The sequence below is a fragment of the Ovis aries genome, chromosome 17, assembly GCF_016772045.2.
Source record: "Ovis aries strain OAR_USU_Benz2616 breed Rambouillet chromosome 17, ARS-UI_Ramb_v3.0, whole genome shotgun sequence".
Classification (NCBI taxonomy): Eukaryota; Metazoa; Chordata; class Mammalia; order Artiodactyla; family Bovidae; genus Ovis; species Ovis aries.
This window is the reverse complement of record NC_056070.1, coordinates 54,167,467-54,180,085: the sequence shown is the minus strand read 5'-3', so window position 1 is coordinate 54,180,085 and position 12,619 is coordinate 54,167,467. Positions and strand designations below refer to the sequence as shown.

The following is a 12,619-nucleotide window of genomic DNA, read 5'->3' as shown; positions in this document are numbered from 1 at the left end:
ACAACCATCATCACTATCTATCTACAGAACTCTTTCCATCTTCTAAAATTGAAACTGTCCCCATTACTTTTCAACATGGCAGAAGACAGAGATGGAAAGCTTACACGACTTCGGTGCCCTTTGATTTGATGAATATGTTAAGAACTGAAGAGCTGTATTATCTGGGAATGGTGGTGAGATAGCTATATTTCTTTGAAATGGAACAGGCAGGAAGTACTTGACATACAGAGAAATCCAGTTAAAACACGTAAAAATGAATTTCAGGTTTTGGTTATATTTTATAATAAATGACTTTATAGAATTTAATCTAGTATATGGTTTAACTGAGAAAATCAATTTTTTTGAAAGGCAATAGTATTCCTTCCTTTAAAACTATTGCTAATAGTTAAAATGATAAATAACTTTTTAAAACAGTTCTTATGTATTAGTCATTGCTACTGCTAAAGCATCGCCACGAACAAAGCTAGTGGAGGTGATGGAATTCCAGTTGAGCTATTTCAGATCCTGAAAGATGATGTTGTGAAAGTGCTGCACTCAATCTGCCAGCAAATTTGGAAAACTCAGCAGTGGCCACAGGACTGGAAAAGGTCAGTTTTCATTCCAATCCCAAAGAAAGGCAATGCCAAAGAATGCTCAAACTACCGCACAATTGCCCTCATCTCACATGCTAGTAAAGTAATGCTCAAAATTCTCCAAGCCAGCCTTCAGCAGTACGTGAACCATGAACTTCCAGATGTTCAAGCTGGTCTTAGAAAAGGCAGAGGAACCAGAGATCAAATTGCCAACATCCGCTGGATCATGGAAAAAGCAAGAGAGTTCCAGAAAAACATCTATTTCTGCTTTATTGACAATGCCAAAGCCTTTGACTGTGTGGATCACAACAAACTGTGGAAAATTGTGAACGAGATGGGAATACCAGACCACCTGACCTGCCTCTTGAGAAACCTGTATCTAGGTCAGGAAGCAACAGTTAGAACTGGACATGGAACAACAGACTGGTTCCAAATAGGAAAAGGAGAATGTCAAGGCTGTATATTGTCACCCTGCTTATTTAACTTCTATGCAGAGTACATCATGAGAAACGCTGGGCTGGAAGAAGCACAAGCTGGAATCAAGATTGCTAGGAGAAATATCAATAACCTCAGATATACAGATGACACCACCCTTATGGCAGAAAGTGAAGAAGAACTAAAGCCTGTTGATGAAAGTGAAAGAGGAGAGTGATAAAGTTGGCTTAAAGCTCAACATTCAGAAAACTAAGATCATGGCATCTGGTCCCATCACTTCATGGCAAATAGATGGGGAAACAGTGGAAACAGTGTCAGACTTTATTTTTTGGGGCTCCAAAATCACTGCAGATGGTGATTGCAGCCATGAAATTCAAAGACACTTACTCCTTGGAAGGAAAGTTATGACCAACCTAGATAGCATATTCAAAAGCAGAGATATTACTTTTGCCAATGAAGGTCCATCTAGTCTAGGCTATGGTTTTTCCAGTGGTCATATATGGATGCGAGTTGGACTGTGAAGAAAGCTGAGCGCTGAAGAATTGATGCTTTTGAACTGTGGTGTTGGAGAAAACTCTTGAGAGTCCCTTGGACTGCAAGGAGATCCAACCAGTCCATCCTAAAGGAGATTAGTCCTGGGTGTTCTTTGGAAGGACTGATGCTAAAGCTGAAATTCCAATATTTTGGCCACGTCATGCGAAGAGTTGACTCATTGGAAAAGACCCTGATGCTGGGAGGGATTGGGGGCAGGAGGAGAAGGGGACAACAGAGGATAAGATGGCTGGATGACATCACCAACTCGATGGACATGGGTTTGGGTGAACTCCAGGAGTTGGTAATGGACAGGGAGGCCTGGTGTGCTGCAATTAATGGGGTCGCAAAGAGTCAGACACGATTGAGCAACTGAACTGAACTGATTGCAAAGTACCTTACGTGTGTTATTTCATAATTTTATTACCACTTTTAAGAAGGGATTGGTTTATAGGTGCGGACACAATACAGAGATGAAGTCATCTACCTAAGGTTATTTAGGGTCTGCCTGATTCTGTAGCTTCTCCAGAAGGAAAATTCTCTAGGCAGCTATGCTTAGTTCCATATTATCCTCCTTTCTTCTGATCCTTACCCACAAGCATGGCTGGTTCAACTAAGGATGGATCCTTGATCTGACCTGAGGATAGCAGTAATCTCTGAGTTGGTCTGGCATGGAAAACTGCTCTCCAAAGAGAGGCACTGCACCAGGAATTTAAATTAGAAAATGCAGAAAAAATGGGAATTATAAGTTCACAACTTCAACACATATGTAGAGAAAGGCTACAGTGTGAGATGTGAACATTGAGGAGCCATAAGCAAGCTAAGGTTACAACTCTGCCAATCCAAAGAATGAGGAGAAACTAAAAAATGGAGAAAAAAAACAGCACACAGGTAGACACATGCTGTGGCAGGAACAGTGAGAAGCCAATATGAAGTGAGTCATGTTCTGGTGTAGTATGAGTTCTTTTTTAAAAAAATATATTTATTTTAATTGGAGGCGAATTACTTTACAACATTGTAGTGGTTTTGCCATACATTGACATGAATCTGCCATGGGTGTACATGTGTTCCCCATCCTGAACCCCCCTCCCATCTCCCTCCCCATCCCATCCCTCTGGGTCATCCCAGTGCACCAGTCCCGAGCATCCTGTCTCATGCATCAAACATGGACTGGCGATTCATTTGACATATGATAATATACATGTTTCAATGCCATTCTCCCAAATGATCCCACCCTCGCCCTCTCCCACAGAGTCCAAAAGAGTGTTCTATACATCTGTGTCTCTTTTGCTGTCCTGCATATAGAGTTATCATTACCATCCATCTAAATTCCATATATATGCATTAGTATACTGTATTGGTGTTTTTCTTTCCAGTTTACTTCACTCTGTATAATAGGCTCCAGTTTCATCCACCTCATTAGAACTGATTTAAATGTATTCTTTTTACTGGCTGAGTAATATTCCATGGTGTATATGTACCACAGCTTTCTTATCCATTTGTCTGCTGATGGACATCTAGGTTGCTTCCAAGTCCTAGCTATTGTAATCAGTGCTGCAATGAACACTGGGGTATACATGTCTCTTTCAGTTCTGGTTTCCTCAGTGTGTATTCCCAGTAGTGGGATTGCTGGGTCATATGGCAGTTCTAATTCCAGTTTTCTAAGGAATCTCCATGCGTTCTCCATAGTGGCTGTCCTAGTTTGCATTCCCACCAACAGTGTAAGAGGGTTCCCTTTCTTTAGAACTTTGCTCTGCTATGTACCAGCTGTGTGATCTTGGGCAAGTCCTTTACCCTGTGTGCTTTTATCTGCTTCTTTGTGTAAAGGGTGGTTTATCTAACTGGGTGGTTATGCGGCCTGAATGAAAAACGTAATAGTGCCTGGCACACAGATAGCACTTGATAAACGCTCTTATTATCACTGCTGCTGTTGCTGCTGTTCAGTCACCAGGTAGTGTCCGACCCTTTTGCAACCTCCTGGACTACAGTCCACTAGGCTCCTACAGTCCACCAGGCTCCTCTGTCCATGAGTTTTTTAGGCAAGAACACTGGAGTGGGTTACCATTTCCTTCTCCAGGGGATCTTTCTGACTAGGGGTCAAACCCACGTCTCCTACATAGGCAGGCAGATGCTTTAGTGCTGCGCCACCTGAGAAACCCTCTTATTATCACATACATTGATATTATCCACAAATTCCCACTAATGTCCCTGAAGCTTCCCTGAACCCAAATGCTCAGGCAGTAGTACCTCCAACTGCTCCAGACAGACTACAGTTTTGATCTTTGGATTTCCATAACAGTGCATTTCCTTTGTGTGTGTGTGTGTGTGTGTGTGTGTGTGTGTGTGTGTGTGTGTGTGTGTGTGTGTGTGTGTGTGTTAGTTGCTCAGTCATGTCCAACTCTTTGTGACCCCATGGACTGTAGCTCATGAGTCTTTATCCGTGGGATTTCCCAAGCAAGAATGCGAGAGTGGGTTGCCAATCCCTTCTCCAGGGGATCCTCTTCACCCAGGATTGAACCCAGATCTCCCACACTGCAGGCGAATTCTTGACAATTTAAGCTACCCAGGAAGCATTTCCTTTAATGAACTAAATGCTCTTTCAATAACTCTCCCCATTTAAAATGTAAATGGATTTAATGAAAGAACTATAGGCATACTGCCTCAGTTCAGTTCAGTCGCTCAGTCCTGTTTGACTCTTTGTAACCCCATGAATTGCAGAACGCCAGGCCTCCCTGTCCATCACCAACTCCTGGAGTCCACCCAAACCCACGTCCATCGAGTCGGTGATGCCATCCAGCCATCTCATTCTCTGTCGTCCCCTTCTCCTCCTGCCCCCGATCCCTCCCAGCATCAGGGTCTTTTCCAATGAGTCAACTGTTCGCTTGAGGTGACCAAAGTATTGGAGTTGCAGCTTCAGCATCAGTCCTTCGAATGAACACTCAGGACTGATCTCCTTTAGGATGGACTGGTTGGATCTCCTTGCAGTCCAAGGAACTCTCAAGAGTCTTCTCCAACACCACAGTTCAAAAGCATCAATTCTTCAGCACTCAGCTTTCTTCACAGTCCAACTCTCACATCCATACATGACCACTGGAAAAACCATAGCCTTGACTAGACGGATGGACCTGTGTTGGCAAGGTAATATCTCTGCTTTTGAATATGCTATCTAGGTTGATCATAACTTTCCTTCCAAGGAGTAAGCGTCTTTTAATTTCATGGCTGCAATCACCATCTGCAGTGATTTTGGAGTCCCAAAAAATAAAGTCTGACACTGTTTCCACTGTTTCCCCATCTATTTGCCATGGAGTGATGGGACTGGATGCCATGATCTTAGTTTTCTGAATGTTGAGCTTTAAGCCAACTTTATCACTCTCCTCTTTCACTTTCATCAACAGGCTTTAGTTCTTCTTCACTTTCTGCCATAAGGGTGGTGTCATCTGTATATCTGAGGTTATTGATATTTCTCCTAGCAATCTTGATTCCAGCTTGTGCTTCTTCCAGCCCAGCGTTTCTCATGATGTACTCTGCATAGAAGTTAAATAAGCAGGGTGACAATATACAGCCTTGACATTCTCCTTTTCCTATTTGGAACCAGTCTGTTGTTCCATGTCCAGTTCTAACTGTTGCTTCCTGACCTAGATACAGGTTTCTCAAGAGGCAGGTCAGGTGGTCTGGTATTCCCATCTCGTTCACAATTTTCCACAGTTTGTTGTGATCCACACAGTCAAAGGCTTTGGCAGAGTCAATAAAGCAGAAATAGATGTTTTTCTGGAACTCTCTTGCTTTTTCCATGATCCAGCGGATGTTGGCAATTTGATCTCTGGTTCCTCTGCCTTTTCTAAGACCAGCTTGAACATCTGGAAGTTCATGGTTCCCGTACTGCTGAAGGCTGGCTTGGAGAATTTTGAGCATTACTTTACTAGCATGTGAGATGAGTGCAATTGTGCGGTAGTTTGAGCATTCTTTGGCATTGCCTTTCTTTGGGATTGGAATGAAAACTGACCTTTTCCAGTCCTGTGGCCACTGCTGAGTTTTCCAAATTTGCTGGCAGATTGAGTGCAGCACGTTCACAACATCATCTTTCAGGATCTGAAATAGCTCAACTGGAATTCCATCACCTCCACTAGCTTTGTTTGTAGTGATGCTTTCTAAGGCCCACTTGACTTCACATTCCAGGATGTCTGGCTCTAGGTGAGTGATCACACCATCATGATTATCTGGGTCATGAAGATCTCTTTTGTACAGTTCTTCTGTGTATTCTTGCCACCTCTTCTTAATATCTTCTGCTTCTGTTAGGTCCATACCATTTCTGTCCTTTATTGAGCCTATCTTTGCATGAAATGTTCCCTTGGTATCTCTAATTTTCTTGAAGAGATCTCTAGTCTTTCCCATTCTGTTCTTTTCCTCTATTTCTTTGCATTGATCACTGAGGAAGGTTTTCTTATTTCTCCTTGCTATTCTATGGAACTCTGCTTCCAGAGTTCCAGAAATAAGCAGAAGATGTAAAATATGCTAGAGATGCTAGAGTGAAGCTCCAACTCTCTCATTTCCTTCTCTATTTGGACAAGTTACTAAACCTATCACCAGAGAGTTGGACTGTAAAGAAAGCTGAGCGCCAAAGAATTCATGCTTTTGAACTGTGGTGCTGGAGGAGACTCTTGAGAGTCCCTTGGACTGCAAGGGACTCCAACCAGTCCATACTAAAGGAAATCAGTCCTGAATATTCATTGGAAGGACTGATGCTGAAGCTGAAACTGCAATACTTGGGCCACCTGATGCGAAGAACCGACTCATTAGAAAAGACCCTGATGCTGGGAAAGACTGAGGGCAGGAGGAGAAGGGGATGACAGAGGATGAGGTGGTTGGATGGCATCACTGACTCAATGCACATGAGTTTGTGCAAACTCCAGGAGTTGGTGATGGACAGGGAGGCCTGGCGTGCTGCAGTCCATGAGGTCACAAGGAGTTGGACACAACTGAGTGACTGAACTGAACTGAAACCTGTCTCAGACTCCATGGCATTTTCTATAAAAAAGGAAACAAGGTCTATCTGATTTCAAGGTCCATGCGATCTCTCACTGTGCTTCTCTTGTCTCTGATGGATAGCATTTATGAAGAGTTTTATAGTTTATCCTTAGGCACATGCAGTATCGCTCACATTCAAACCTAAAATTACTACATGGAGAATGAGAAAATAACCATTGTTATGTCAAATGGTGAAGGCCACCTGATCTGGGCATTTACCTTCTTACAGTTTATCTTTAAAGCAGTGTCTAGAATTAGCTTCCAAGTAACTGTATTTCATCACTTAAGCATAAGTTATCATGATTTGCCCCCCATCCTGCTCCCCAGCAAAGCAAGTTCATTAATCTAACATTAACTTGTCACCACTTGTTGGCACAATCTGAACTTTCACCTGGCCACTGAAGAATGTGACTTCATATTTATAGCTCTGACATGAACATTATTTAAAGCACAAATCTCATTTGGCTGCACTTTTGACTGTAGCTTAAACTCCTTCTCCTTCTCTTCCCAGCACAAAAATTTATGACAAAACAACATAAATTAAACAAAAACTATTGATGGTCACATCATTATTCTTTTTCACAGAATCATATAGAAATAATGATTTGTTTGCCAGGAATTATCCAAGTGAAATATCTAGGATTTTAACTAATACATTTGAACAAGAGAGAGTATTAAAAGTATCATAAAACTAAATTATCTTACTTGGCATTTCTGACGCAATTGTCGTAGTTCTTTTATAATTGGAGCCAGAGCTGACTTCTTTTCAGATACCAGGGAATTTAGTTTTTTTACCTGCCATTTAAATAAAATATATGACATCTAAGAAAGAATTCAAAAGAACAAAAATACTATATATACAAAGACATTTACTGAAGTATTTATATAAGTGAATACAACTATAAATTATTTCAATGCCAACCAAAGGGAAGTCATTTAATAAGTATTGACTTCTCAGTAAGACAGAATATGATTTAACTATTCAAAATGTCAATTATTAAGACTGCAAACCATTATGGGGAAATATTTATAATCTAGCTGAAAGATAAAACAAATTATAAAGTTGCTGATATACAACTCTGCATTAAGTATAAAAAGTATACAAATTATGTAGGTTATATAAAATGCACATAAACATGGATGAAGTGATAGTCAAACTACTTAATAACCCAAAAGGTATAGCAATGACCAATCACAATGGACACCAGCCATAGAGATGAATCAGGTCTTGGAGGCATCTGCTGTGCAAAATGTTAATCTTTTTAGGAGTTAGGATGTTGTGAAATCCAGTGGGCTTTGGGAACAATGTGGACAAGATAGGTAGAGGTAGGTACTCTGAGAGTTTGGGGCAGCAGCTATTTACCAATAAATAATGAAAGATTTAAACATTTTAAAGTCTGATGAAGCTCTATCTGTGCATTCTGGTTGAATAGCAGTCCTGAACATGGAAAAAAACTAAGGACATACACAAAAATGAAATAACTGAATTAAGTAGTATAATTTGGAAAAACTTATTTTTTTATCTTAAATATTTCTTTAATGCTGTGTAACTTTTACACCCTTCAAAAACCACAAAACGTGTAAAGTATTACAAATTGAACAACCTCCTAAGAATGGAAAAATTTTAAAGAGAGTAATAAAGACAGATGAAAGAATATAATGAAAGCAATACACAGAAATGAAAATCTGAATGTTGCACTAAAAACAGAACAAACACAAAAATATCTGCCTTAGAGCCTGTGTGTAAAACAAAGCCTATGTAATCACCATTTCAGACATGTCATCCAGTGTTCGTCCTTTCATTTCATCAACTTCACTCTTCAGAGCAGACACTCGTTCTAGTTCTTCTTGGGTATAACTATATCCAGATATACCCCTTTTCTCCTCAATAGTTTGCTGAAAGTAAAGAATAAAAATAGGCGTAAAAAACAAGAGTCCACAAAATTGATGTCTAACCTTGATGATTCCATAAGAAGTATATAGATTTAATACATAACAATAAAGTTGTAAGTAAAATAAAGGAATTTAGTCAACAATCTTCACTGACTTCAACAATAATTATATCCCTTTATACTTTATAAACTTATACTAAATTTTACTATAGTATTTTCAGGGACATAGGAAGTAATTATAATTTTAGACTTTAGCATAATGCTATGTACTTGGCATAGAAGCTAAAACACAGGACGCACTCATTAAATATTTGGTGAATGAATGATCTCAAGTGAAAAACTGTACATATTTGCTCACTTATCTAGTATTTATTAACGTGCCAAGTATAGTTCTAGGCTCTTCAGAAGAACTAAACAGTCTCTTGATGAGGGCAAAAGAGGAGAGTGGGAAAAGCTGGCTTAAAACTCAACATTCAAAAAACACAGATCATGGCATCTGGTCCCATCACTTCACAGCAAATAGAAAGGGAAAAAGTGGAAGCAGTGACAGATTTTATTTTCTTATGCTCTTGAATCACTGTGGATGGTGACTGCAGCTGTAAAATTAAAAGGTGTTTGCTCCTTGGAAGGAAATCTATGACAGACCTAGGCAGAGAATGAAAAAGCAGAGACATCACTTTGCCAACAAAGGTCCACAGAGTCAAAGCTATGGTTTTTCCAGTAGTCATGTATGAATATGAGAGTTGAACCTAAAGAAGGCTGAGTGCCAAAGAATTGATGCTTTCGAATTGTGGTGCTGGAGAAGACTCTTAAGAGTCCTTGGCCTGCAAGGAGATCAAACCAGTCAATCCTAAAGGAAATCAACCTTGAATATTCACTGGATGGACTGATGCTGAAGCTAAAGCTCTAATACTTTAGCCATCTGATGCAAAGAGCTGACTCATTGGAAAAGACTCTGATGCGGGGAAAGACTGAAGACAAAAGGAGATGGGGGTGGCAGAGAATGGATGGTTAGATAGCATCACTGACTCAATGGAGATGAACCTGAGGAAGCTTTGGGAGAAAGTGAAGGAAAGGGAAGCCCGGTGTTCTGCAGTCAATGAGCAAGATACAACTTAGAAACTGAACAAGAACACAGTTCTAGACACCAGATATACTGCAGTGAAAAAAAGAAAAAACCAGGGAAAAAAATCCCTTCCCTCACAGAGCTAACTTCTAGTGAGAGCAAATGGGCAATAGGTAAACAACTAAAATATATACAGTGTGAGGGAAGAGTAGGGTTGGAATCTTAAGTAACAAGATGGTTAGATAAGGTCTCCCTGAGAAGATGACACCTAAGTGAAGCTCTGAAGAAAGTGAGGGAGCAAGTCATAGAGATACTCAGGGGATCAACAAGAGCAAAAGACATGAAGTAGGTACGTACTTGGGGACTTCTCGGTGGCACAGCGGTAAAGAATCCGCCTGCCAATGCAGGAGACATAGGTTCAATCCCTGGGTTGGGAAGATCCCCTGGAGTCGGAAATGGCAATCTACTCCAATATACTTGCCTGGGAAATCCCACAGACAGAGAAGCCTGGTGAATTACAGTCCTTGGGGTCACAGTCCTGGGGACCGGGGGACTAAAATCTTGGACACAACTGAGAACAGCCCAGCACAGGAGCATGCTTGGCCCTTTCAATAAACAACTAGATGGAGGTGGGGGGGGGGGGGGGCGGGGAGCTTAAAACAGAGGTGGAGATAGGGGAGGGATCATATAGGACTTAGCTGGTTAGCTGAGACAGTATCAGTTTACATCTATTGTCCTTTGCATTCTGAAAAGTGTCCTAGTTTTGATGACAAATAATAGTGTTGTGTTTTAGGCCAGTGAAAGAGCTTGGACTTTAAATAGAAAGGGAGACTTGTTAGAAGGTTCAGAGTAAAGGAGTTTTTTAGTGAAAACTTTAACATCTATGCTGACTGAGATCAATCTATAGAGGGACAAGGGGAGGGGCAGAGAAATCAGTCAGAAGACAATTCCAATAATTCAAGTTAGAGATGATGGTAGTATGAAGCGTATGGGGGCAACAGAGGTGATGAGAAGTGGTTCTGTATATATTTTAAAGATAGATCCAACAAGACGTGTGTGTATATACATATAAACATATAATTTCTGGCTGCACTGGGTCTTCGTTGCTGCGCCTGGGCTTTCTCTAAGTTGCGGCAAGCCAGGGCTACTCTCTAGTTGTGGTATGCGGGCTTCTCTTATTGTGAAGCACAGGTTCTACGGCAGGTGGGCTTCAGCAGCTGCAGCACAAAGGCTCAGTAGATGCGGCTCGCAGGCTCTAGAGCTCTAACTCAGCAGTTGTGGCACATGGGCTTAGCTGCTCTGTGGCATGTGGGATCTTAGTTCCCGGACCAGGGATTGAATCCAAGTTCCCTGCATTGACATGTGAATTCTCAACCACTGGACTGCCAGGGAAGTCCCTCCCAGAAGATATTATGACAGGTTAGGATGTGAAGGAAAGTGAGGGGTAAAGATGACTCCAGGGGGTTTTGGCCTGAAGAACTGAGAGAATGGAGTTGCTATTTGTTGAGATGAGGAAGACTCAGGAGGACAGGTGAGGGAGTAGTGAAGGTCAGAATTTTAAGTTTGGACGTGTTGAAAAAAAATCTATACTCTCTAGTAGAAATCCAGTAGACAGTTCAAGATGTTACATGCACAAGATTGGAATTTGAGAAGCAATCTAGGCTGGAGATACAAATTTGTGAGTTGTCTGCACAATGTCTTTAAAGCCATAAGAGAATAAGATCACCAAGGGACTGAGGGCAGAGAAGAGATCCAAGGCCTGGGGCACTCCGACATCTAGGCTTTGAAGAAGTGGGAAGAAATCAGCCATGGAGTAGGAACAGTAGTGTTAGTAAAGAAAAACAAGGAGAGTGTAGTGTGCTAGAAGACAAGTAAAGAACAATTTTACAGGAAGAGGGAGTTATCTATCATGTCAAACAAACACTGCCAATAGGAAGGTAACTATAATAAATTCATATGGACTAATCTCAGGATACCTGCAGTGGATACTGTGGGTGCTCTGCCCTGATCTGCTTACTGTGTCAGTGTACCCAGCCCCTACATCTTGTGAGAATTGGTATTTTGATGGTTTACAGTTGTCCCTTCCTCAAGGTGTACCCTTGGCTGAACAGGAACTGTGTCACACAGTGGAGTGGTAAGAGGATCCACAGCAAATGGACTGACTGACACAGGGGCCCAAAGCGGGCAGCCCTCTTGCCTAAAGATGAGACCAACTTTGTGATGCAACTTATGCTCCAGAGCTCCTTGTGCAATCAGAATGAAACTGGACTCCAACTGAATCTACTTCTTCCTCTTTGCTTCATCCTGGTTCCTTCCCTTCCTTCCTCCTAAGAGCACTCACTGAATTAATCATGTAAGAAGAACAAGAATTCTTGTTTCAGATTCTGCTTCTAGAGAACCTGATCAAACCTGGCCTCTAGGGTTGGATCACTACTGGATGAACGAGGCAGAGGGCCTTCTGACTGGGGGCAAGTAGAGTAATAGTCTTGGGCATGTTATAGCAGTACCATTGTTAAGACTTGTCAACTAGGGCAGAAAATAGGTGGAAGGAATTATAGTGGTCATAACAATGGATTGCCTGAATCTCCTTCAAGAGTTTCCTGAGAGGAACAAAGCTGGATGACAGCCATTACTGCTGGCCCTCTGTCTCCACCATCATGCTCATACCAAGGCCATGCTTCCCCCAGGCTGTTACCAGCGGCTAACCCATTCCCTCCTGACAGGGAACTCCTCTTACTGGTGACTGGCTCAGGAACTCCCCATCTTCCTAACCAAAATGTCCTTAAAATATCCTATAGCCTGAGGTTCTTCCTCCACAATCTTCCTTCCTCCTTCTTCCTTCATAGATATTAGACTTGCATTAGAGCCTAACATCTTTCCCTGCCTCCTCCTGCCCAACTCCCTCTACCCTTCACAAATATTTCCTTCATAAATATCTTGTACATTTAAACCAATCTGGATGATGCTTCTCGGAGGACCTGAACTATCACAGGAAGGTACTAGCTGGTGCAATGTGGCTGGTATTTGAGAAGCATAAATAAATAGTCACTGTAAGACTATGAAATCTGGGTGGCTGTTGCTAAGCTCAACTGACAGGC

At 41.5% G+C, this 12,619-nt stretch overlaps 1 protein-coding gene across 2 annotated transcripts in view; it reads right to left on the bottom strand.

Annotated features, from left to right (window-relative positions):
* IFT81 (intraflagellar transport 81) overlaps positions 1–12,619 on the bottom strand; it is a 99,474-nt gene that overhangs the window by 20,543 nt on the left and 66,312 nt on the right. For both annotated transcript variants that reach the window (XM_027956496.2, XM_027956497.2), the window contains 2 exons: positions 8,331–8,459; positions 7,269–7,358 (listed from right to left, as the gene is read on the bottom strand). In XM_027956496.2, the coding sequence (XP_027812297.1) occupies positions 7,269–7,358; positions 8,331–8,459 (219 nt within the window). The remainder of the gene's footprint in view (positions 1–7,268; positions 7,359–8,330; positions 8,460–12,619) is intronic.